Raw genomic sequence first — 26,807 nt, 5'->3', positions numbered from 1 at the left:
TATATAATATATACTGACTATAGTGGAATGTGATATATAATATATACTGACTATAGTGTAATGTGGGATATAATATATACTGACTATAGTGGAATGTGATATATAATATATACTGACTATAGTGGAATGTGATATATAATATATACTGACTATAGTGGAATGTGATATATAATATATACTGACTATAGTGTAATGTGGGATATAATATATACTGACTATAGTGGAATGTGATATATAATATATACTGACTATAGTGGAATGTGATATATAATATATACTGACTATAGTAGAATGTGATATATAATATATACTGACTATAGTGGAATGTGATATATAATATATACTGACTATAGTGTAATGTGGGATATAATATATACTGACTATAGTGGAATGTGATATATAATATATACTGACTATAGTGGAATGTGATATATAATATATACTGACTATAGTGGAATGTGATATATAATATATACTGACTATAGTGTAATGTGGGATATAATATATACTGACTATAGTGGAATGTGATATATAATATATACTGACTATAGTGGAATGTGATATATAATATATACTGACTATAGTGGAATGTGGGATATATTGCTGGGTGCAGTGGTATATAGTATACACCATGCAGTATACTGTCACATATAGGACACTTTCCTGCAGTATGTTCGGGTCATCCTAGATGTGGAACCACAGGTCGCAGCCCGTCCGTGCACGCTCCTGCTATCAGGGTGTTGCTGGACTTGTAGTTCCCCCGCAGCCCCCCGGTACAGGGCGGCCTGGCTGTGATCGCTGTGCTGGAGCTGTAGAATCACGGAGATTTCTCCTCCTGCCCGCAGCTATGAGCCAGAGCCCCGATTCTGAGGGCTCGCCCGCCTAGTGCTATCATTGTGCGCGTTCACGACAGCCGCGTTATACCGGAGGACAATGGAGTGAAATGTTTGGGCTGTGGATGGCTGCAGGGTGTAGAGGGGGGCGAGGGTGTCCGCCGGGGCCGCAGCGCCGGCAGCAGTCCGCCCGGTAACACGTCACAGCCCCGGCACGTAGAGCAGCCCCCGCTCCGTCGCTGGCTACATTGGGTTCTATGGGCTTGCATTGCAAACACTATAACTCAGCCTTACAGCCGCATCCCGCTCCATCGTCTCACACACTGAGGACATTTCGTATTTGCGCGCTGTTTTGCTCTGGGGTGACGTCGTCTAAATCCTGTCCAATCACCGTCGGCCGCTGGTCAGGACAATGGAGGCGAGCCGACCAATGAGAAGGAGGGACGAGTTGGCGGCGGCCAATCAGCGTCCCCCTATGCTGAGAGTAATGTTACAGCTTGGGAAGAGTGTGAAGAGGCTGCGTATCGATCCCGCTTTCTCTCACAGCCATTGCAGTACATTGAGCTCCATAGACACAGCATTGGGTGAGTATACGCGGCTCTGAGCCGTCTGACACAGTGACTGGCAATGTCTATGGAAGGTAAGTATGGTGCGCGAGAACGGATGTCAGAGCACGTCCACCCGTGGCCCGTATTAATCCGCCTAAAGACGACAAATAATCCCGGGCCGGGATTAACGTTATAAACATCGGGGAGGGGGGGAAAACGGAGAAATCGGGGGGAGAGAATCCTCCTTATATAGGGGGAGCGGAGGAGCCGGGAAACCGAGGCACAATGTTATTATTTAGTGCCGGAGGTGTGAGGTGAACTTTTAATAACGCCCGGCGGGTAAATCCGCTGCTGGTAACGGAAGGGCGACGCTCCGGGCACTGACGCCCCCCGAGGAAGGGGTTAATAACGCCAGCCCGCCGTTACCAGAGCCGGGGCATATGTAGGGCGTATTGGCACAAGATGCCGATATTACCTCAGGATGTGCGATAACATGGCTGCCTATGGGGAAAACAAGAGGACGGGGGTCGAGCCGGGCGGAGGGTGGCGGCTGTCACACAGCCGGGCTGAGGGGTCGCAGTCGCCCCTGTCCGCCCTGGGCAGGTGCCCCCCCTCCGCCGCCGCTTCTCTATGAGATGGCGGTTGCGAGCTGCACTCTCTAACATGGTGGTTCTCATAGCGTGAGGAGGCGCGTGCACGGCAACAATAGGGAGAAAGGGCGAGCGCGGCCCCGACCGCGGCGTCATCCTGCTGGCGGGAGCGCGTGCGCGGCCCCGCCGCCTCCCAGCTCTTTCTTTAGCTCACACACACACATATAGAGCCCCGCATAATGTCAGCAGCGCCGCAACTGCCGCGGAGTGACCCCGGCCGGGAGAGGAGCCGCCGCCGGGCTCCTGAAACACGCGGATGGATACATTTCAAGGGGACTTTCTTTCATGCACAAGAGGTTGGAAGGAAAAAAAAATGAATAAATGTCCTGGTGGACCGGTGTCCTCCACTTGAGTGGTAAATCCATCAGAAAAGTGAAAATAGTAACTCGACTTTGCTGTGACATGAACATCACAGGGTCACAGAGCGGCTGGAGTCACACTCAACGTATAAGAGAGCGAGAATCGCAGAAATGTTCCCCGAACACTGATCCGTCCGTCTGCCATCTAAGCATCTGTACAGCAAGATCGTCTCACCGGCTTGCAAAATAGACATATAATGGATCCATGGCTTCAAATATTTGTGGAAACAAATCTGTCAGTGAGACACATATATTTATATTTCATACAGAGACAGCAGAATAGCCGATAATTCAATTGTTGGGTTCTGTAAAATCATTGCAGAAGCCGACAGGATAGGAGACATGGCTTGTGCACAGGAAACCATTGCCTAACAGTTAGATTTATAGATGTCTCTCACTAGTGTGTGCGTGTAAAATATTGGAGCTCTAGGTGTTACATTCAAGAATTAATTCACGGTAAAAACTGATGTGTGCTCCCGCGCAATTTTCTCTGCCAAAGACGGCAAGTCAGTGACTGAGGGCAGATATTAATAGCCTAGAGAGGGACCATTGTTTTTGCCCCCAGAAAAGGGCACTTACCCGCTCTCTTCCCATTGCCCTGTAGTGGTGGCATAAGGGGTTAATGTCACCTTGCTAGTGTAAGGTGACATTAAGCCTGGTTAATAATAGAGAGGTGTCAATAAGACACCTCTCTATTATTAATCCACTAGTCTGAAAGGGTTAAACACATGAATAATAAAGACTTTTAATGAAATAAATAAACACACTAATTGAAGCCGTCGTTCTCCTGTAAAAAAAAAAAGCCAAAATAAAAAAGCACCAATATCCCATACCTGTCCGCCGTACAGTTAAGTCCCACGCCACAATCTGAAGGGGTTAAATAGTTTATGACCGGGAGCGCACAGTCTTGTTTCTTAATGTGTGTGTGTTTAACCCCTTTCAGACTAGTGGATTAATAATGGATAGGTGTCTTATTGACACCTCTCCATTACTAACCAGGCTTAATGTCACCTTACAATAGCAAGGTGACATTAACCCCTTATTACCCCATATGCCACCCACTACTGGGCAATGGGAAGAGAGCGGACAAGTGCCGGAATTGGCGCATCTTACAGATGCACCTTTTCTGGGGGCAGATTGTTTTTGCCCCCCCGGCTAAAAAAAAAAAAAAAAGGTTCCTCTCTAGGCTATTAATATCTGCCCTCAGTCACTGGCTTGTCCTCTCTGGCTCAGAAAATTATGTGGGAGCCCACGCCAGTTTTTTCAGTGAATTAATCCTTTAATTTAACACCTACAGCTCCAAAATTTTACACACAAACACTACTAACATTATTAGTGAGGGACATACACTCACTGGCCACTTTATTAGGTACACCATGCTAGTAAGGGGTTGGACCCCCTTTTGCCTTTAGAACTGCCTCAATTCTTCGTGGCAGAGATTCAACAAGGTGCTGGAAGCATTCCTCAGAGATTTTGGACCATATTGACATGATGGCATCACACAGTTGGCGCAGATTTGTCGGCTGCACATCCCTGATGCGAATCTCCCGTTCCACCACATCCCAAAGATGCTCTATTGGATTGAGATCTGGTGACTGAGGAGGCCATTTGAGTACAGTGAACTCATTGTCATGTTCAAGAAACCAATCTGAGATGATTCGAGCTTTAGGACATGGCGCATTATCCTGCTGAAAGTAGCCATCAGATGTTGGGTACATTGTGGTCATAAAGGGATGGACATGGTCAGCAACAATACTCAGGTAGGCTGTGGCGTTGCAACGATGCTCAATTGGTACCAAGGGGCCCAAAGAGTGCCAAGAAAAAATTCCCCACACCATGACACCACCACCACCAGCCTGAACCGTTGATACAAGGCAGGATGGATCCATGCTTTCATGTTGTTTACGCCAAATTCTGACCCTACCATCCGAATGTCGCAGCAGAAATCGAGACTCATCAGACCAGGCAACGTTTTTCCAATCTTCTACTGTCCAATTTCGATGAGCTTGTGCAAATTGTAGCCTCAGTTTCCTGTTCTTAGCTGAGAGGAGTGGTACCCAGTGTGGTCTTCTGCTGCTGTAGCCCATCTGCCTCAAAGTTCGACGCACTGTGCGTTCAGAGATGCTCTTCTGCCTACCTTGGTTGTAACGGGTGGCAATTTGAGTCACTGTTGCCTTTCTATCAGCTCGAACCAGTCTGCCCATTCTCCTCTGACCTCTGGCATCAACAAGGCATTTCCGGCCACAGAACTGCCGCTCACTGGATTTTTTTTTCTTTTTCGGACCATTCTCTGTAAACCCTAGAGATGGTTGTGCGTGAAAATCCCAGTAGATCAGCAGTTTCTGAAATTCTCAGACCAGCCCTTCTGGCACCAACAATCATGCCACGTTCAAAGGCACTCAAATCACCTTTCTTCCCCATACTGATGCTCGGTTTGAACTGCAGGAGATTGTCTTGACCATGTCTACATGCCTAAATGCACTGAGTTGCCGCCATGTGATTGGCTGATTAGAAATTAAGTCTTAACACACAGTTGGACAGGTGTACCTAATAAAGTGGCCAGTGAGTGTATATAAATATAACAGATATGCAATGGTTTGCTGTATGTAAGCCTCCTATCAGGTTCAGTAATGATTTTACAGAAGCCGACAATTGATTTTTTTCACCTATTCTGCTATCTAGATCTCTATGAAATATACTGTATATATACTAGCTGAAGATCCCGGCGCTGCCCGGGCATAGTAACCAACTGTGGATAGTTATAAAAAATTATAATTATCCTCCATCCCATAGTCCTGTGCCCATATACCCATCATACATATCCTTCATCCCATAGTCCCGTGCCCATATACCCATCATACACATCCTCCATCCCATAGTCCCGTGCCTATATACCCATCACACATATCCGCCATCCCATAGTCCCGTGCCCATATACATATCCGCCATCCCATAGTCCTGTGCCCATATACCCATCATACATATCCGCCATCCCATAGTCCCGTGCCCATATACCCATCATACATATCCGCCATCCCATAGTCCCGTGCCCATATACCCATCATACATATCCTCCATCCCATAGTCCCGTGCCCATATACCCATCATACATATTCTCCATCCCATAGTCCCGTGCCCATATACCCACCATACATATCCGCCATCCCATAGTCCCGTGCCCATATACATATCCGCCATCCCATAGTCCCGTGCCCATATACATCACACATCCTCCATCCCATAGTCAACCATTATGACATCATAATGAGCGGCGGGGCTTGCAACCTATGATGACATCAGCGTCGCCATGGCAACCATTATGACATCATAATGAGGGGCGGGGCTTGATACACACACACTTTTTCCCAATTATGTAGATAGGGGCAAAATTGTTTGGTGAATTGGAATGGATTTTTACAGTATAGCGCATATGAATTGCCGGCTTTTCTAAAGCACACCGGTGCGTGTTTCTCGCAAGTCACATACATGGTCCATCTGTAATCTGTTTTTTTTTTTTTCTCGCACCCATAGACTTGCATTGGTGAGTCTCGGGTGTAATACGGTGCAAATCACAGCATGCTTCGATTTCACCCGCACATATAATATGGCCGAAAAAAAACATGAGCTGCCCCATAGATTAACATTGGTCCGGGTTCTATGCGATTTTTTTTTTTCTCACATAGCACTCGTCCGTATTTCTCTCTAGTGTGACTCCGGCGTTCTTCACATTAACAAATGAGCCAGAAAATCGTCTGCCCTGGTCCGGTGTCCACAGGGTACAACAATCCCCCAGTAGTAAGTGATTTCTAGGATTGGGGGTACATTGCTGTACAGCATGCCAGGCTCAGTAGTAGAGTTGGTGGAAATCTATTCGCATGGGGTCCCGAGAGCGATAGCCGCCCTGCCGGGAGCCGCCTCCTACCTGACGACCCTCTTGTGACCAGCCGGCCTGGTGTACATGGTGTTGCACAAGGCCGGCTCAGGTCCGCTAGGAGGCGGCTTTCTGGGCTTCTGGTCCGTGGATAAAAGATTGGTGACAAGGACTGGACCCTGCTTATCTATCCCCACCCACTATAACATGGAGGTGCACTGTGCTCTGCTATGTCCCACAGCCCTACAGACGGGAGCGGAGGAAGTGCGCACCCTCAAGACGAGCTCATTCATAGAGGTCCAGACCCCTGTTTTGGGATTGCTCCTCTTTTTATCTACTTCCTCTCACTTTCACATCAGTTGTGAGCAGGGTGGTGACACAGCGTCTATAGCTATTTGCCGGCTCATGAGTGAACGCGGTGAGTACTGCGCACCGGTCCTTCTCTAATCAATAGGACAGGTACACGATACCTTGGATCCGGACAAATGCTTTTATAAAATGCTTAGATGCACGTATGACAAAAAATAGGACAACCCTGTATCCATTCCAAAGTGATCGAGATGGCAACTGCATTTACGGCATTAACATTCCTTTATTCTTTCATAAGCAATACAGGGGGACAGGTAAGGATTCCTCCTAACAGCATGGATCGCTCTTTAAAAAGACCTATACACGTACCGTAACCAGGGCTGTGGGGTCGGTAATCAAATCTCCCAACTCAATGTCCCCACCCCCACAGTAATGCCCCCTACTGAGCATGTAGATAAAGTGCAGCACAGATTCATATCACCTAAAAGCCGAGATCCTCAGATCAGGAACAGAACAGACATTGATAGGACATTTCAGAACTTTCCCAAATTCTTATGAAAACATTTGCAGCCCATCCTGCATTGTACTACTGTACCCAATGTATTAGATGTTTTTGGAGTCGCTCCATTTTATACCAACTATAGGGCCCTGACTGTAAATGCCGTGGCCATCTATACCTGTTGGTAGAGGATACCAGTCTCCTGAGCCAGGAGGTGGCAGTAGAAGTGACGTTACCTCCGATGTGGAAGTGAGGGGAGCTGGAATATCCCTTAAACTATTGCGATCATTATGTTTTTCTGTTTGTGACGTGACCACATTGACTTTGATTATAGTAGAAATATATATATATTTTTTTGTCAATGAAAAGTCCCAACCTGTCTCCTTCCTTATGGCAATGATACGTCCAATGATGAAGGTGATGGCGTGCTGCAATTTCACTGTACAATAAGAATGGCAAAACAATGTGACACTGGTAGTCGTATGTGACCCGTAACCAAAAACACACTAAAGCCCCCGTTACACACTGCAATATCGCTAGCAATATCGCTGTAAAGTCACCGATTTTGTGACGTTATAGCGATATCGCTGCATGTGATACTTACCTCCGACCGGCTCCCCCGCTGGTTATCGCTGATCGCGCGAGAAGCTGCTGGACCATTCCTCGTCGGCCGCTTCCTGCTGGACTTCCTGTGGCGCCGACGAAAGACGCGTGGAGCCGGGCGGGAGGACGCAGGATCGCCGCGTCTGACAGGTAAGTAGTGATCCCCGTCCCTAGCGATGTCGCTGGTGAGATCTGCCTGTGTGGCAGCTCACTAGCGACCACCTAGCGATGCACCAGCGATCCTGACCGCGTCATATCGCTGGTCGGGATCGCTGGTGCATCGCTAGGTGTAACGCTACCCTAAGTTTGGATTTTTGGCAATGGTCGCTTACTGCAAAGCCATGCCATTGATCATATAGAGGATAGGCTACACAGTGATTTGCCACATGCATCATCAAGAATACAATTTTCAATCGGGTCATGAAACAACAACGTCAGTCACATTCAGCTCTGACTCACTTGCTAAATGTCTGCGGTGGGTTTTACAGTCTAATGGATGTTGCTTTGCTTATATAGCACCATCATATTCCACAGCGCTGTACAAAGATCACTGTCCCCATTGGGGCTCACAATTTAGATTACCTATCAGTATGTCTTTGGAGTGCGGGAGGAAACCGGAGACCCCGGAGGAAACCCATGCAAACACGGGGAGAACATACAAACTCCTTGCAGATGTTGTCCTTGGTGGGATTTGGACCCAGAGCTGCAAAGCAACAGTGCTAACCACTGAGCCACCAGATTCTCGTTTTCATGCAATTAACATCCAAATCACACCATAAAATACAGATCGGCAGGTGGAGGACATTGTGTGCTATTTTGTTGTGACACAAGTACAGTCACTGTGTACCCCTGGCCATAATGTAATGTCATCATGGTGATCTACAAGCCACTGGATGATGGAGCTTGCCAAAATATCAACATACCGTTAACATTTCCCCAACCAATAAGACCATTTAAAAAAAAAAAAAAAGTTCTTCTCTGGTCTCTTGCTTGCCCAGGTTTGTTTCCAAAGCAAGTGATCAGAGGGAGAACTTTAACATTATTTACCGTATTTCTCTTCACACACACTTTTTCAACTTTTTAAAAATTCTAGTTAAAAAAAGAACTCATTTGAAATATTTTTCCTATTTTTTTTTTTTTTCTTTTTAAGCTTTTAAAAATACTATAAATTCACAATTGGGAAAAACACCTAATTCTCCAGAGTATGCAGCACTTGTGTTGGCACCCCACTTATCTGATACCAAGGTAGAAGATAACCCTTTTAATAATAATAATCTTTATTCTTATATAGCGCTAACATATTCCGCAGCGCTTTACAGTTTGCACACATTTTTTTCTAAATTCCCTATCAGTATGTCTTTTGAAGTGTGGGAGGAAACCCACACAAACACGGGGAGAACATACAAACTCCTTGCAGATGTTGTCCTTGGTGGGATTCGAACCCAGGACCCCAGCGCTGCAAGGCTGCAGCGCTAACCACTGAGCCACCGTGCTGCCTATATGATTTTTAATATATTTTTTTTACTCGATCCATGAATCGTGTAATTTTGAAAGCTTCCTCTTAGGCTAGGGTCACATTGCGCTCCATTTGGGATAGGTGAGATTCAGCCGTGGCCATGACGGAGCCATTCACTACTATGAGCTGAATAGATTGTATTTGCACTCCTTTTAGCAGGGCACTTTGACACATACTTTTTTTTAAAAAAATTATTTTGGAGATATGAGTGTAAAGGTTGCTAGAAACTGCCTGTAAATGTGCCATAATATAACTAAAGCCCCCTTCTCACATAGCGATCTCGCTAAAGCGTCACCGATTTTATGGCGCAACAGTGATATCGCTAGCGATCTCGCTACATGTGACACGTACCTGCTAGTGGCCCCCCGCTGGGTATTGCTGATCACGCTCGAACGTCCTGGGCCATTTTTTCCTCGGCGTCCCGCTGGCGCCGACTAGCGACGCATGGATGCAGGCAGAAGTCATCATCGCTGCCGTGTGACAGGTAAGCGACCGCCGCTGTATCGCTGGTGCGTCGCTGGTGAGATCTGCCTGTGTGGCAGCTCACTAGCGCTAGCGACCACATAGCGATGCACCAGCGATCCTGACCGGGTCGTATTGTTGTCGGGATCGCTGGTGCATCGCTAAATGTAACGGGACCTTAAAGCATCCAACGTTTTCCTAAAGAACCCTTGATGTAAAGATGCTAGTGGTGACCAGATAAGAAGAGAGATAATAGTAGTGACCAGAAGTAGAACCTTGGTCTGTGGGACCCTCAGCTCATATACCAAAGATTGTAGTTAAAAAAAAAAAGATTATATCATCCGATGCTTCCCGCCAGCGATTGTCTGCAGCGGTTGTGTGTAGACAGGTTCTTCTTTACGAAGCCAAGTAAGCAAATACTGATGGGGGAGACCAGAGCGCCTCAACTGGAGCAGCAGGGGGTACCATTAGTGAGTATGTGTTCTTTACCCCCTTTCCAACATCTGACTTGCGTATACACTAGATAGGTGCCCATGGAAGGTGCAGGACCTAGAGCTGAGCCCGCTGCATACACATGGACCTGGCTGTGTAAGACAGCTGGCACCTGTTTCGAATCACAGTAGGGATTGCTGCGATATCTACTGTTTTTTTCACTTAAATGCTATAGTTAGTTGTTGACAGCTGGATTTTAGGGTTCTTATCGGCATGGAAGGAGGGGGGATATACTCACCCATCAGCCATTTCGTGATCGCAAGGTGCCGACGGGTTACCGTAGCAGCTGGAGGGGCTTCTGATGGCCACCATTATCTTGGTATGCCTTTTGGGATGGGCATCTAAGGATATAGTAATTTTTGCCATATACCAGAATACTTAATTTATAAGCAACTTTTTTTTTTAACACCACTCTACATTTCTTTAAAAAATAAATACAGTAGATAAGCAGGTGCACCTAAAGTAGTGTAGTATGTAAAACCTCAAATCAAAACATTAGTACTAACACCAGAATTTTATTTCTTCAGTCCCTTTGCCGCATTAAATAATGGCATAAAAAGTAATAAAAAAAAAAGGAACCCAGAATCAGCCCAATAAAAAAATTTCATCATAGGGTCCAATAATCAGACATTCTCCAAAGCTTCCAAATCAATAGAGCAAGATAGTAATATGTTTAGAGTTAAATAGTAATTATGGGGTTTGTGCATACAACCGTATTTTCAGTTTGAGCACTATCTGTTAATTAAAAAAAAAAATCAGACAGCACTCGGACAAGTGTTATTAAATGGAGAGGTGCAGATGAACTTTTTTTTATTATTATTATTATTATTATTATTATTAACCAAATATGTGTGTGAAAAACATCGCATCATGCATGATCTGCCTCCAAAAATCTGATCAGACTGGAAAAAAATCTGATGGAGAATTTTTTTTATTTTTCCACATCTGAGAAAAGCAGATCCCATTCCAATGCCACTCTGATCAGAATGTGATTAGCATATCTGGAGCTATTATCGCGGATGTGGAGAATATGGTTGCGTGATCGTAGCCATAGGGTGGCGTTGACCGGAAGGGAAACTCTACTAGCTATTGAGGGCTGGCGCGCACCGACACTGTAAAACACTGCAAAACAAATTAGGCACTACTACTAAAGACAGAAGTGGGGACTAGAGTGACTTCTTGTGGTTCAAAAACTCATGGGTCAGGCAATGTCAGTGTGCATACGTATACACGCTGGCTGATGGAAGTCAAACTCTGTAAATCAAAGCAGGGGAGGTCCCCAACATGCAAATTGAGGGGGTGTAATTATGCATCTATGCCCCCTTATTTGGATCCAAATTATGTTATTTTATCAGGTAACGTGACAGAACCACACACTAGTATGATTTTTATGTTTCTGGTGCTTGTCCTTTGTGTCTTCTCATTTGACATGCGTTTTAGAGGTGACAAACTCCCTTTAACCCCTACCCCTATTTGGTGCGGGCTCCGGCGATGAACCCGCACCTTTTCCGGCACATGACAGCTGATTACCTCCTCCCATCAGCGCAGAAGCGATCGGACAAGTGCAGGTTCATGTCTTCCATGGAGACTATTGACGCAAGTAAAAAAATAAGTATTTTAAAATATTTAAAAAAATATATAGTTCAAATCGCCCCCCTTTTGCCCCATTCAAAATAAAACAATAAAAAATCAAATATACACATATTTGGTATTGCTGCGTTCAGAATTGCCCGATCTATCAAAATATAAAAATAATTAATCGGTAAACGGCGTACTGAGAAAAAATAATTGAAAAGACAAAATTACGTTTTGTTTTTTTTTGTCGCTGCAACGGTGCAATAAAATGCAATAACGGGTGATCAAAAGAACGTATCTGCACCAAAATGGTATCAATAGAAACGTCAGATAAGCACGCAAAAAATAAGCCCTCGCCAGCCCGAGATCACGTAAAATGGAGATGCTACAGGTATCGGAAAATGGCAACTTTTTTTTTATTTTTTTTTATACAAACTTTGGAATTTTTTTCACCACCTAGATAAAAAAGAACCTAGACATGTTTGGTGTCTATGAACTCGTATTGACCTGGAGAATCATAATGGCAGGTCAGTTTTAGCATTTAGTGAACCTAGCAAAAAACAAGTGTGGGATTGCACTTTTTTTGCAATTTCACCGCACTTGGAATTTTTTTTCCAGTTTTCTGTTACACGACATGGTAAAACCAATGGTGTCGTTCAAAAGTGCAACACAGTATATACTCAGTTCCCATTGGGCCTTATGTGCAAATTGAAAATAAAATGCCCCCATAACCTTTACTTGTGTTGCGTCCACCATGAAGTATAACACATACAGTGGGGAAAATAAGTATTTGATACACTGCTGATTTTGCACGTTTTCCCACCTACAGAGAATGGAAAGATCTGTAATTTTTTTATCATAGGTACACTTCAACTGTGAGAGACAGAATCTAAAAATAAAAACCAGAAAGTCACATTATTTAAAAATCATACAATTAAATTGCATTTTATTGCATCAAATAAGTATTTGATCAAATTTCAACCAGCAAGTATTCTGGCTCTCACAGACCTGATAGTGTCTCCTTAAGAAGCCCTCATACTCTGCACTCATTACCTGTATTAATTGCACCTGTTTGAACTCGTTACCTGTATAAAAGACGCCTGTCCTCACACTCCAACCTTTCCACTATGGCCAAGACCAAAGAGCTGTCTAAGGACATCAGGGACAAAATTGTAGACCTGCACAAGGCTGGGATGGGCTACAGGAAAATAGGCAGTCAGCTTGGTGAGAAGGCAACATCTGTTGGCGCATTATTAGAAAATGGAAGAAACACAAGATGACAGTCAATCTTCCTCTGTCTGGCTCCATGTAAGATCTAGCCTCATGGGGTAAGGATGATACTGACAAAAGGTCAGGAATCGGCCAACAACTACACGGTATGACCTGGTCAATGACCTGAAGAGAGCTGGGACCATACAAACATTACCGTTAGTAACATAATCCATCATGGATTAAAATTCTGCAGTGCACACAAGTCGCCCTGCTCATACAAGCACATGTCAAAGCCCGCTTGAATGACCATCTGGATGATCCAGAGGAGGCATGGGAGAAGGTCAGATGAGACCAAAATAGACCTTTTTAGTATCAACTCCACTCGCCATTTTGGAGGAAGAAGAAAGAATACAACCCCAAGAACAACATCCCAACAGTGAAGCATGGTGGGGGAAACCTACATGTGGGGGTGCTTTTCTGCAAAAGGGACATTATGACTGCACTGCATTGAAGGTAAGATGGATGAGGTCATGTATCGCAAGATTTTTGCAAACAACCTTCTTCCCTCAGTAAGAGAATTGAAAATGGGTCGTGGCTGGATTTTCCAGCATGACAATGACCCGAAACACACAGCCAGGGCAATTAAGGAGTGTCTCCGTAAGAAGCATTGCAAGGACCTGTAGTGGCCTAGCCAGTCTCCAGACCTGAACTCAATAGAATATCTTTGGAAGGAGTTGAAACTCAATGATTCCCAGCACCAGCCCCAAAACCTGAAAGATCTGGAGAAGAACTGTATGGAGGAGGGGGCCAAAACCCCTGATACAATATATGCAAGCTTGGTCAAGAACTACAGGAAACATCTGACCTCTGTAATTGCAAACACAGGTTTCTGTACCAAATATTAAATTGTGTTTTTCTATTGTATCAAATACTTATTTCATGCAATAAAATGCAAATTATGTAAAAATGATACAAAGTGATCTTCAGGATTTTATTTTTAGATTCTGTCTCACAGTTGAAGTGTACCTATGATAGTAATTACAGAACTCTCCATTCTTTGTAGGTGGAAAACTTGCAAAATCGGCTGTGTATCAAATACTTATTTTACCCACTGTAATAGAAGCTAGAAATGGGAGCGAATAGCGGGCAGCTCACCAGTCGCACGTTAAAGTGGTTTTCTGGGAATAATAGTTATTTTCCTATAGGCCTGCACACATATAAACAAAAGCTGATAATCCCAGCTTCACCAGGTCCAGCCCTGCCTCTATATCACTGCCTGGTTTTTGTGAAAAGGTTGTAGGGAGACCCCTGCAGACAATCTCTGCGCAATTTTTATGGGAATGTAAAAAATTTTTTTTAAAAAAAAGTCACATTTGTAAAATAAAAAGCCATCCAGGGACTGTGGGTCTCCTCTGACTTATCCTTGGGAGGTGACCGCTTTTTAAAGCATGAGTACTCTGAAAAGCAGTCTTGGGAGTAATACCTGTCGCTGCTTGTGTCTAATTCATGCTGCCGATTCTCGTGGAGTCCGATGTCACGTTCCCTTTACCATAAAAACATTACAATAATGGGTTGTTTTTTTTGATTGCACGTTCCCATTCAGGACACCTCTAGTTTTAACCTTAAATCGGTATTGGCTTCTCACAACATGGTGGCCCCTCATTAGATATCGGACCTCCTAAACCGCCACCAAACCTGAGAATGGAGGGACGTAAGCGCCGGTGTAATAATCTGTAGTGTTAATGTACTGATTCTAGAAGTGTCTCATGTGTCCATTCACTATTAATAGACGAGCTCAGTATTGGGGACTCCGCACACTCGTGCTCAAAGCCAAGGTTGAAATCAGGATAAGTAGGTGTTCTCACGGGACGGGGTTAGTCCGCACCTTGGCACATATGTACGGTAGCCATCCATGAGCGTTTTAGAGCCGCACAACAAATTTTCAAACTCAGTTTCCAAAATGTGGCCGCTCCAATATAAAGTTAATGAGCCGCAGAGCTGCATTATCTGACGCAAAACCGTAGTGAGCCCACAGGTCACAATGACGCCTGCTATAACTCGCACAAAGCCGAAAATGGTTTACAAGGACTTTGACAGGGCATTGACATCCAATCGGGTGTAGTGGACAGACGTAGGACCCCTAATGGCCTATCATAAGAAAACCATAATATCAATATAATTAGCAGCACAACCAAAAGATATCTTAGGGCCCCGTCACACATAGCGACGCACCAGCGATCCCGACAATGATATGAACTTGTCAGGATCGCTGGTGAGTCGCTACATGATCGCTGGTGAGCTGTCAAACAGGCAGCTTCACCAGCGATGACGAGCGCGCGTGTCGCTGCGTACCTTAGATACCAGCGTGCTGGTGCAGGGAGCTGGTAACCAAGGTAAACCAGTGGGTTTCTAAGCGCCGCGCGGCGCTTAGAAACCCACTGTTTACCTTGGATACGAGCTGGGAGCTCGCTAATCGTTGCTCTCCCGCCTGCCACACGCAGCGATGCGTGCTGGCCAGCGGGAGACCAACAATCAAAAAAAGTCCAGGGCTTTTGAAACGGGATCAGCGATACCGGCGGGGGGCCGGTCGCTGATACCTGTCACACACAGCGATCTCGCTGGTGAGATCACTGTTGCGTCACCAAACTTGTGACTCAGCAGCCATCTCGCTAGCGATCTTGCTGTGTATGATGGGGGCTTAAGTCTTGCAGTGAGCGGATAAGCAGAGCAGGTACAAGTCCAGGTTCAGTAGGCCGCTGCCTTTTTTTTTTTTTATTTTTTCTAGATCCCAACTGGGGTGGAAAAAAACATTGCCTTGTGACATGAGTGAATTAAGGACACAAGGCTATGGAGCTATACTAGGGACAGGTCATCAATATCGAGGCCTCAGATAGCCAGAAACAAGACCGGTTTATGGCTTCTTTTTATATGGAGCTGTAGTCGGCCTTCCATAGAGATACTGTACATGCTGTTCCTCTGTATGGTCACCAATTTTGCACAGAGATTACCAGGAAGATATTGAACAGGTATACTAGAGGAAAATCTTCATATTACAAAGCCTCGATGTCCGTGTAAAGAGGACAAAACCTCTGCTTGGCTTTATAGGCTCTGCATCCGTGTGTATATCACATCTGTAACTGAGGGTAAAGAGAGAACCTCTCCCAAAAACCTGACTTATTTTTGCTGGAGTCCAATACAAAATATAATAGAAAAAAGAACATAATCACTGTGCATAAATTCTTGCAGTGGGTACGTAAAGTATTCAGACCCCTTTAAATTTTTCACTCTGTTTCATTGCAGCCATTTAGTATATTCAAAAAAGTTCATTTTTTTTCTTAATAATGTATACTCTGCACCCCGTCTTGACTGAAAAAAACAAATGTAGACATTTTTGCAAATGTATTAAAAAAGAAAAACTGAAATATCACATGGTCATAAGTATTCAGACCCTTTGCTCAGTATGGAGTAGAAGCACCTTTTGAGCTAGTACAGCCATGAGTCTTCTTGGGAATGATGCAACAAGTTTTTCACACCTGGATTTGTGGATCCTCTGCCATTCTTCCTTGCAGATACTCTCCAGTTCCGTCAGGTTGGATGGTGAATGTTGGTGGACAGCCATTTTCAGGTCTCTCCAGAGATGCTCAAATGGGTTTAGGTCAGAGCTCTGGCTGGGCCAGTCAAGAATGGTCACAGAGTTGTTCTGTAGCCACTCCTCTGTTATTTTAGCTGTGTGCTTAGGGTTATTGTTGGAAGGTGAACCTTTGGCCAAGTCTGAGGTCCACAGCACTCTGGAAGAGATTTTCATCCAAGATATCTCTGTACTTAGCTGTATTCATGTTTCCTTCAATTGCAACCAGTCATCCTGTCCCTGCAGCTGAAAAACACCTCCACAGCATGATGCTGCCACCACCATGTTTCACTGTTGGGATTGTATTGGGTAGGTGATGAGCAGTGCCTGGTTTTCTCCACACATACCGCTTAGAATTATCACCAAAAGTTCTATTTTTGTCTCATCAGACCAGAGAATCTTATGTCTCATAGTCCTCCATGTGTTTGTTTGTTTTTTTAGCAAACTATGCGGGCTTTCATATGTCTGGCACTGAGGAGAGGCTTCCGTCGGGCCACTCTGCCATAAAGGCCCGACTGGTGGAGAGCTGCAGTGATAGATGACTTTCTGGAACTTTCCCCATCTCCCTACCTCATCTGTGGAGCTCAGCCACAGTGATCTTCTGGTTCTTTACCTCTCTCACCAAGGCTCTTCTCCCACGATTGCTCAGTTTGGCTGGACGGCCAGGTCTAGGAAGACTTCTGGTGATCCCAAAATTTTTCCATTTAAGGATTATGGAGGCCACTGTTCTCTTAGGAACCTTGAGTACTGCAGAAATTCTTTTGTAACCTTCGCCAGATCTGTGCCTTGCCATAATTCTGTCTCTGAGCTCCTTGGCCAGTTCCTTTTGAGCTCATGATTCTCATTTGGTCTGACATGCACTGTGAGCTGTGAGGTCTTATATACAGTCATGGCCAAAAGTTTAGAGAATGACACAAATATTATATTTTCACATGATCTGCTGCCCTCTGGTTTTTATGTGTTTGTCAGATGTTTTTATCACATACAGAAATATAATTGCAATCATATTATGAGTAGCAAAAGGTTATATTGACAGAATGAGTTAATGCAGCAAATCAATATTTGCAGTGTTGACCCTTCTTCTTCAGGACCTCAGCAATTCTCCCTGGCATGCTCTCAATCAACTTCTGGATCAAATCCTGACTGATAGCAGTCCATTCTTGCAAAATCAATGCTTTTATTTTGTCTGAATTTGAAGGTTTTTGTTTGTCCACCCATCTCTTGATGATTGACCACGAGTTCTCAATGGAATTAAGATCTGGGGAGTTTCCAGGCCATGGTCCCAAAATCTCTATGTTTTGTTCCCTGAGCCATTTAGTTATCACCTTTGCTTTATGGCAAGGTGCTCCATCATGTTGAAAAAGGCATTGTTGATCGCCAAACTGCTCTTGGACAGTTGGGAGAAGTTGCTCTTGGAGGACATTCTGGTACCATTCTTTATTCATGGCTGTGTTTTTAGGCAAGACTGAGAGAGAGCCCATTCCCTTGGCTAAGAAGCCACCCCACACATGAATGGTTTCAGGATGCTTGACAGTTGGCATGAGACAAGACTGGTGGTAGCGCTCACCTGGTCTTCTCCGAATAAGCCATTTGCCAGATGTCCCAAACAATCGAAAAGGGGATTCATCAGAGAAAATGACTTTACCTCAGTCCTCAGCAGTCCACTCCCTGTACCTCTTGCAGAATATCAGTCTGTCCATGATGTTTTTCCTGGAGAGAAGTGGCTTCTTTGCTGCCCTCCTTGAGACCAGGCCTTGCTCCAAGAGTCTCCGCCTCACAGTGCGTGCAGATGCACTCACACCTGCCTGCTGCCATTCCTGAGCAAGCTCTGCACTGCTGGTAGCCCGATCCCGCAGCTGAAACACTTTTAAGAGACGGTCCTGGCGCTTGCTGGTCTTTCTTGGGCGCCCTGGAGCCTTTTTGGCAACAAGGGAACCTCTCTCCTTGAAGTTCTTGATGATGCGATAGATTGTTGACTGAGGTGCAATCTTTCTAGCTGCGATACTCTTCCCTGTTAGGCCATTTTTGTGCAGTGCAATGATGACTGCACGTGTTTCTTTAGAGATAACTATGGTTAACAGAAGAGAAACAATGATGCCAAGCACCAGCCTCCTTTCAAAGTGTCCAGTGGTGTCATTCTTAATCATGACAGATTGATCTCCAGCCCTGTCCTCATCAACACCCACACCTGTGTTAATGGAGCAATCACTGAAACGATGTTAGCTGGTCCTTTTAAGGCAGGGCTGCAATGATGTTGAAATGTGTTTTGGGGGATAAAGTTAATCTTCTAGGCAAATATTGACTTTGCAAGTAATTGCTGTTAAGCTGATCACTCTTTATAACATTCTGGAGTATATACAAATTGCCATTAGAAAAAATGAAGCAGTAGACTTTGTAAAAATTAATATTTGTGTCATTCTCTAAACTTTTGGCCATGACTGTAGACAGGTGTGTGCCTTTACAAATCAAGTCCCATCAGTTTAATTAAACACAGCTGGACTCCAATGAAGGGGTAGAACCATCTCAAGGAGGATCACAAGGAAATGGACAGCATGTGATGTAAATATGAGTGTCTGAGCAAAGGGTCTGAATACTGAATATACCCACTGTATAGCAGAACTAATCTGGCAGAGCGTGAATGATGGCTTATAAGTCTCAACATTTCTTTTCTTACAGAATTTTATAAAAAATGGGGAAAGGTGATCCCAAGAAGCCCAGAGGCAAAATGTCCTCCTATGCTTACTTTGTGCAGACGTGCAGAGAAGAGCACAAGAAAAAGCATCCTGATGCATCTGTGAACTTTGCAGAATTCTCCAAGAAGTGCTCTGAGCGGTGGAAGGTAAAATATTCATGATGATGTTGGGAATCTGGGTAACATTTATCCTCAAACTCCACTCTAAGCACAAATTTTTTCCCAGGGAATGAAAATAAATGTGCAGCCTGCATCCTAAGGCCGTGGTCACACTTGCGAGAAACTTGCATGAGTCTTGCGTCTCAATACCCGGCACTGCCGCCGGCACTCGGGACCGGAGTGTGCGGCTGCATGTATTTCTATGCAGCTGAGCGCTCCGGTCCTGAGTGTCTGCAACAGTGCCGGGTATTGAGACGCGAGACTCGTGCGAGTTTCTCGCAAGTGTGACCCCGGCCTAATACATAGTGTGAGTACACCACCTGCGATGCCACGAGTCCTGCGTGAATATGGCAGATAAGGCAGAAGAAAGGTGGCCCTTTTTGTACAGTGAATTTTCTTGTCCCTAGACTATGTCTGCTAAAGAGAAGGGAAAGTTTGAAGACATGGCGAAAGCAGACAAGGTTCGTTATGAAAGTGAAATGAAATCTTACATGCCGCCCAAAGGAGAATCAAAAAAGAAATTTAAGGACCCAAATGCACCAAAGAGACCACCGTGAGTTAACTCCTTGTGACACAGCCAATGTTTGACATAACCTTAACTATTATTTTACCATCAACATAGACATATGAGGCTTTGTTGTGGGTTTTTTTTTTTTGGGGGGGGGGTGTTCTTTTCACAGGATAAATTGTAGTTTTGAATGACCTCATTCATTTTGCCATACAGAATAAGCGAAAATGGCAAAAGCGTAGTGAAAACAAAAAAATCCAGTTCCAATTACTGTTTTTTGAGGGTTTGTTTTGATGGCATTAATTGTGCAGTAAAAATTATATGCCAGCATGAATCTCCAGGTCAGTACAATTACAGGGGTGTCCACTCCGCAAAAAAAAAAAAAAAATGTTTCTGCCGCTTGTTTTTTTGCGGAACAAGCCAATGGTGGATATTTATTGCATTTGTTTGTGGAAAGTGTAGTGGTTCTATTTTGATAAATCTGACTGCTATGGCTGCTGCGATAACTATTATTTTTATTTTATTTATTTTTACATTTTTCTAATTTTAAACTGGGGAAAAACGGGCTACTCAAATTTAATTTTTATTTATTTTTTTTAATTTTTTCAGTCCCCAGAGGTGACTAATACCTGCAACTGCTTTACTTAAATGCTTGCACTATATAGCGTTAGTACTATTGTGTACACTAAAAATCCCAGTCTTCTGTAATGCCATCACAGAGGAAATAACATGTCAGACCTGGGAGGCCTTCAGCCAACCCCCGGCTGCCACCGCCAACCCCTGGCTGCCACAGCCACCCATCTGCTCTGCTTCCCCACTATCACGGGGTAAAGGAGAGGAGTTGCATGGATTCTTGAGCACACACTATGGCTGGATCTCGGCACCTAAATGCCACAGTCAGTGATTGCCAGCTACATTTATGAGGTTAACAGCCAGAATCTGCTCTTAAAGGCAAACGCCTACTGTGTAATGTCGCCGGCGTCTGCCCTGTGCTGAGCGGGCTCAACGTCTGAGCTTGCAGCAAACACCCTAAAAATTCTCCATGGTGTAACAGTAAGTCATGGAGCATTAAGGAGTTAATGGTTTTAGGGTTAAAACATCCTGAGATGTGAACGCATTATTATGGTTGTTTCTCATATTTTATTTTTTCCACACAGCTCTGCTTTCTTCTTGTTCTGCTCTGACTTCCGTCCTAAAATCAAAGGCGAGCAGCCAGGTCTGACCATTGGAGACGTTGCAAAGAAGCTCGGAGAGATGTGGAATAACACTGCATCAGAGGACAAGGTGCCTTACGAGAAGAAAGCATCCAAACTGAAGGAGAAGTATAAGAAGGTAATCTTCTGTACTTTCAGTAGATGTCATATGACTTCATTGCTTGTATTGGTCTCCCCAAACTTTTACATTTAGGCTGGGGGGCACCATTGTACTTAAGACACCACTGTTATCTCCTTGGTGGAAAATGGCAAGATGTTTTGCAACTATTGCATTTTTTTTCTGACCTTCTCATTGCCTATTTGTCTTATTGGCGGTTTCTACCTAAAAGTTTAGCCAAAAAAGAGGCGAGGCTGTGATCACCTTGTTGTTTCACAGCTGAAATATTGTAGTCTGTGGTGGGGTACTTGTCACCATCAGAACTGCAGAATCCCCCAAATTAAATCAGATGTAACCTAATTTAAATTAAAGTGATCTGTCAATTTGTTACGATGTATCTGTCACGACTCCGTTCAGAAAAAAAGCCGAAGAATATGCAATTGTCTGTTGTGCTCTAAATCTATATAAATGTCATTAATACGTCAGGTCTCATCTCTTGCTGCCTTCATGTGCCGTCTGGTACCAGAGGAAAAGGACAAACTTTTGTGACTAAAGTCGTCCCCTTACGCCTGGTGTACGATGATCGTATACAAAATTGTTGTACGGATCTATGCTATATAGAGATGAGTGAATATCGTCGGCTCCCTCCTTGTTCGGCAAGCTATAGCGCTTACTGAATAAGCTGCAGCGGTAACCCGGTTATTTGGAGCACTCCTGATAATCCGGTGTCCGGCGCCGCGGCTGTATGTGTTGCGGCTGTGTGACAGTCACAACACACAGGCTCTCCATGGATGATTACCAGGAGCGCCCAGGTATCTGGGTTCCCGCTGCAGCTTCTTTGGTAAGCGCTATAGCTTGCCGAGTAAGGGGGAAGCTGACGCTATTCACTCATGTCTCATGCTATATACTTCCCAGCAGCTTGTATAGCATTGCTCACCATGGCTTCATGCAGAAGGTGGCAGTGTATGACCAAGAAACTTGTTGGACTACACAGTTCGGTTACTTGAAGAGCTTACAGTAGTATTATACACATATGTATATATGTACCAGAAGAGGGAGACGCCTATAACCTGTTTCTATAACATTTTTCATTGAAATATTTTTGAAGCTTCTGTGTTAAGCAGGCGTCTCCACCGGTATACCGGCTGATACAAACCTGTTTGTGATGCCCTTTTATAAACAGCTTGCATTCATCCAATCCCATAATTCAGGCTGTGACTAATCACAATTTTCTTGTGTGTGAAATGTTATCACAACGGTGAATCTAGAGATGTGTAGTCTGTAGAGACCCAACATTATAGGGCAGGAAGGAAAGGTTTCTGTAAACTTACCATACCGGTTTTAATTTAGACGAACGTGTTTATTCCCATCAGTGCTTGGTCCGTGCGTCAGGTTTCACCAGCAGTGTTTCATCATTGATTTTCATGTATGGATAAATAAATATAAAACGTTACCTATCTTTTACAATGTTAATCATAGACTACACACTTAGGCTATCCATAATTTTCTTGGACCCGTAGAGTTTGGGGGGGCACTTTTCATCCTTGATGTTAGTAAGAAATGAAAAGTTTCCATGACATGCATGGACACATTGTCCAAAAAAAAACACCATGGACATGTGAACTGTAGATTAGAATGTGTACACATTATATCAGTAAAAAAACATGGCTAGAATACATATGTTAAAAAATAAAAAGTCTGAGGTCTAAAGTTGTGGGTTTCTTTACAGTTTTATGTTTAAATATAATGGTATTCACACTTGTGTTTTGGGTAATTGAGATGTCAGATTAACTTTTTTTTTTTAAATTTCCTTTGTAGGATATGGCACAATATCGTTCTAAAGGCAAACTAGATACAGGAAAAAAGGCCCCTGCTAAACCCGAAAAGAGCAAGAAAGCCGAGGATGAGGATGACGAAGATGAAGATGAAGAAGAGGAGGAGGAAGATGAAGAAGAGGAGGAGGAAGATGATGATGAATGAGCATCTCCATGAGCCTTTTTTTTCCCCTTTCTATTTTTTTTTTTTTGTCTATATAGCATTTAACCCCCTGTACACAGCTCACTCATTTTTAAAGATGAAAACAAATCAAATATATGAATGTGTACGATTTGTTTTTAAACCTGTACAGTGTCTTTATTTCCTTTTTATTATTTTTCTTGTATAGGTAGCACACTACCAGCTGTGTCTTTAGACTTCCCTTTCTGATTTTCTTTCTTTTTTTTTTTTTTTTTTTTAAATAATTTTTATTATCCCTCTTGTGGTTTTAAATGGCCACTTGACCTTGCCTGGTACAGGATGGGGGTTGTAAATTGGCATGGAAATTTGAGCAGGTTCATGTTGTGCACAGCACAGACTAGTTGTATGGGGATGTAGATCATTTCATTTTCAGTTGTCTTAGCATCATAATTGTTGTTCTGTTTAACTGAATACCACTCTGTAATTGCAAAAAAAAAGAAAAAAAAATGTTGCAAATGTTTTGTTGACATTCTGATTGCTTCTAAGTAAAAACAATTTTTTTTTATTACCGCTGGCGTTTTCTTTGGATTTTATTTACTTTCAGCATTTTATATTTGATGGGGAAAAAAAAAAACACCATGAATTGTTACCGTATATACTAGAGTATAAGCCGACCCCCCCCCTCCCTAATTTTGCCACAAAAAACTGGGAAAACTTATGGACTCGAGTATAAGTCTAGGGTGGAGAATGCAGCAGCTATTGGTAAATTTCAAAAATAAAAATAGATACCAATAAAAGTAAACTTAATAGAGACATCAGTAGGTTAAATGTTTTTGAATATCCATATTGAATCAGGAGCCCCATATAATGCTCCATACAGTTCATGATGGCCCCATAAGATGCTCCATACAAAATACACCCAATATAATGCTGCACAAAGGTTAATAATGCCCCCATTAGATGCTCCATAGAATATGCCCCATATACTGCTCCATAAAGGTTATGGCCCCATAAAATGCTCCATAGATTATGCTCCATATGCTGCTCCATAAAGGTTATGGCCCCATAAAATGCTCCATAGATTATGCCCCATATGTTGCTCCATAAAGGTTATGACCCCATAAGATGTTCCATAGATTATGCCCCATATCCTGTTCCATAAGATGCTCCATAGATTATGCCCCATATGATGCTCCATAGATTATGCCCCATATGCTGCTCCATAAGATGCTCCATAGATTATGCCCCATATGCTGCTCCATAAAGGTTATGGCCCCATAGACTGCGAATAAAAAAAAATGACACTCACCTCTTGTTGCTGGGGGACAGGTGCTGGTGTCCTGAGCAGGCGGGGACACCGGTGCGCTATGGGGGCCACGTACCGGTGTCGCCGCTGGCTCAGACCCAGCACCTGCGCTATTCACCTGTCCCCGTTCCACCGCCACGTGCTGCTCTGTCTTCTGAGTCCCTCTGTCAGTGACTGTTCATACAGAGGGCACACACTAACTGCGTCATCGCTCCCTCTGACCTGAACGTCACAGACAGGACAGAGCGGCATGCGGCAGTGGAACGGGGACAGGTGAATATCGCATATACTTCTCCCAGGTCTCTGGCAGCTCTTCCTTCAGCGGTCACGTGGTTCTGCTCATTAAAGTCATGAATATGTGCATATTCATGACTAACGAGCGATACCACGTGACCGCTGAACCCAGGCGCCGGAGACCTTGGGAGAAGCAGGGGGCTGCAGAGACGCGCTAGGAGGGGGTAAGTATGATCTGACACCCCTGCTCCCCCTCCCCTGGCGTATATGACTCAAGTATAAGCCAAGAGGGGGATTTTCAGCCTTAAAAAATGGGCTGAAAATCTCGGCTTATACTCGAGTATATACGGTACTTGTAACCAGGAGGTTTTTGTTAACCCCTTTCTGACTTGTGCCGTAATAGTACGCACATGTTGGATTCTCCCTGTTTGGTGTGGGTTCCGGCGCTGAGCCCGCACCTATCCAGGTACATGACAGCTGATCTATACAACAGCCATGGGTGGAATGGCACATGACAGCTGATCTATAAAACAGCCATGGGTGGTATTGCGATCCACTTGTGACTGTTAACTAGATAAATGCCGCTGTCAATCTCTGACAGCGGCATTTAACTCGCGTTTACAGGAAGCACGTCACTAATCCCGCCCACTGGTGATAACCATCAAATGTTCGCAAGTCACCGATGGGTCGGCATGACAACCGGAGGTCTGCAGCAGACCTCTGGTTGTCAATGCTATGAGTGCCGCCCAAAAAAAATTTCAATACGCCAGAATTGTCCTTTTTGGTCGCCGCTACATTGCAATAAAATGCCATCATGAGCGATCAAAACATTGTAACTACATCAAAATTGTATCAATAAAAACATCAGCTCGTCTTGCAAAAAATAAGCCCTCGCCCAGCCCCAAATCCCGAAAAATGGAGACCATTACAGGTCTCGGAAAATGGGGGCCCTTTTTTAAAACAAATTTACCGATTTTTATTCACCATTTAAATAAAAAATATCTGTACATGTTTGGTGTCTGTGAACTTGAATTGTAATGGCAGGTCCGTTTTAGCATTTAGTGAACATGGTTAAGAAAAAAAAATTTGCAGTTTCACCGCACTTTGAAATTTTTTTTCCCGTTTTCCAGTACACTATGTTAAAACCAATCGTGTCATTCAAAAGTGCAACATCGTCCTGCAGAAAACAAGACCTCACATGGCAATATTGACTGAAAAATTTAAAAGTTATGGCTCTGGGAAGAAAGGGAGAAAAAAAAACTAAAACGTGAAGATGGCAAATGGCCTGGGGGTTAAGGGGTGATGGGATCATTCTAAGGCCGGGATCACACATGCGAGAAACTCGGACGAGTTTCGCATCTTAATACCCGGCACTGCCGCCAACCCTGGGGAGCGGAGCGTGCAGCTGCATAGAAATACATTCAGCCGTACGCTCCGTTTCCGAGTGCTGGCGGTAGTGCCGGGTATTAAGATGCGAGACTCGTCCGAGTTTCTTGCATGTGTGATCCAGGCCTAATCTTCTGTATTCAGAAGTCTGAAACAGGTCAGACCACATCAAGTGCAGCACAGATTCATCTCCACTACGACCCCACAGCACTGGTCACTACTGAGCATGTACATAAAGTGCAGCACAGATTCATCTCCACTACGACCCCACAGCACTGGTCACTACTGAGCATGTACATAAAGTGCAGCACAGATTCATCTCATCTATGACCCCACAGCACCGGTCACTACTGAGCATGGACATAAAAGTGCAGCACAGATTTATCTTCTCCGACCCCACAGCACCGGTCACTACTGAGCATGTACATAAAGTGCAGCACAGATTCATCTCATCTATGACTCCATAGCACTGGTCATTACTGAGCATGTACATAAAGTACAGCACAGATTCATCTCATCTATGACTCCACAGCACTGGTCACTACTGAGCATGTACATAAAGTGCAGCACAGATTCTTCTCATCTATGACTCCATAGCACTGGTCACTACTGAGCATGTACTGTACATAAAGTGCAGCACAGATTCATCTCATCTCCGACCCCACAGGACCGGTCACTACTGAGCATGCACATAAAGT

The 26,807-nt window shown here is 44.1% G+C and overlaps 1 protein-coding gene across 1 annotated transcript; it reads left to right on the top strand.

Annotated features, from left to right (window-relative positions):
• Nucleotides 1-1,261: 1,261 nt before the first annotated feature.
• Nucleotides 1,262-23,751, top strand: HMGB1 (high mobility group box 1). The gene is made up of 5 exons (XM_073583166.1): nucleotides 1,262-1,417; nucleotides 19,234-19,396; nucleotides 19,816-19,961; nucleotides 21,074-21,248; nucleotides 23,046-23,751. The coding sequence occupies exons 2-5, from the start codon at nucleotides 19,247-19,249 to the stop codon at nucleotides 23,205-23,207; spliced, it is 633 nt and encodes a 210-aa protein (XP_073439267.1). The 5' UTR covers nucleotides 1,262-1,417; nucleotides 19,234-19,246; the 3' UTR covers nucleotides 23,208-23,751.
• The last annotated feature ends 3,056 nt before the right edge of the window (nucleotides 23,752-26,807 follow it).

The sequence above is a fragment of the Dendrobates tinctorius genome, unplaced genomic scaffold, assembly GCF_039654945.1.
Source record: "Dendrobates tinctorius isolate UK_male_01 unplaced genomic scaffold, ASM3965494v1 ptg000075l, whole genome shotgun sequence".
NCBI lineage: Eukaryota > Metazoa > Chordata > Amphibia > Anura > Dendrobatidae > Dendrobates > Dendrobates tinctorius.
The sequence above is the reverse complement of the archived record's forward strand: the minus strand, read 5'-3'. Positions and strand labels throughout refer to the sequence as shown.

Bases quoted from the DNA above. Each gene is read 5' to 3' on its own strand.
- HMGB1 (XM_073583166.1), top strand. From the start codon at position 19,247: ATGGGGAAAGGTGATCCCAAGAAGCCCAGAGGCAAAATGTCCTCCTAT. The intron at 19,962-21,073 runs GTGAGTTAACTC...TTTTCCACACAG, and splicing joins AATGCACCAAAGAGACCACC to CTCTGCTTTCTTCTTGTTCT. The intron at 21,249-23,045 runs GTAATCTTCTGT...TTTCCTTTGTAG, and splicing joins TGAAGGAGAAGTATAAGAAG to GATATGGCACAATATCGTTC.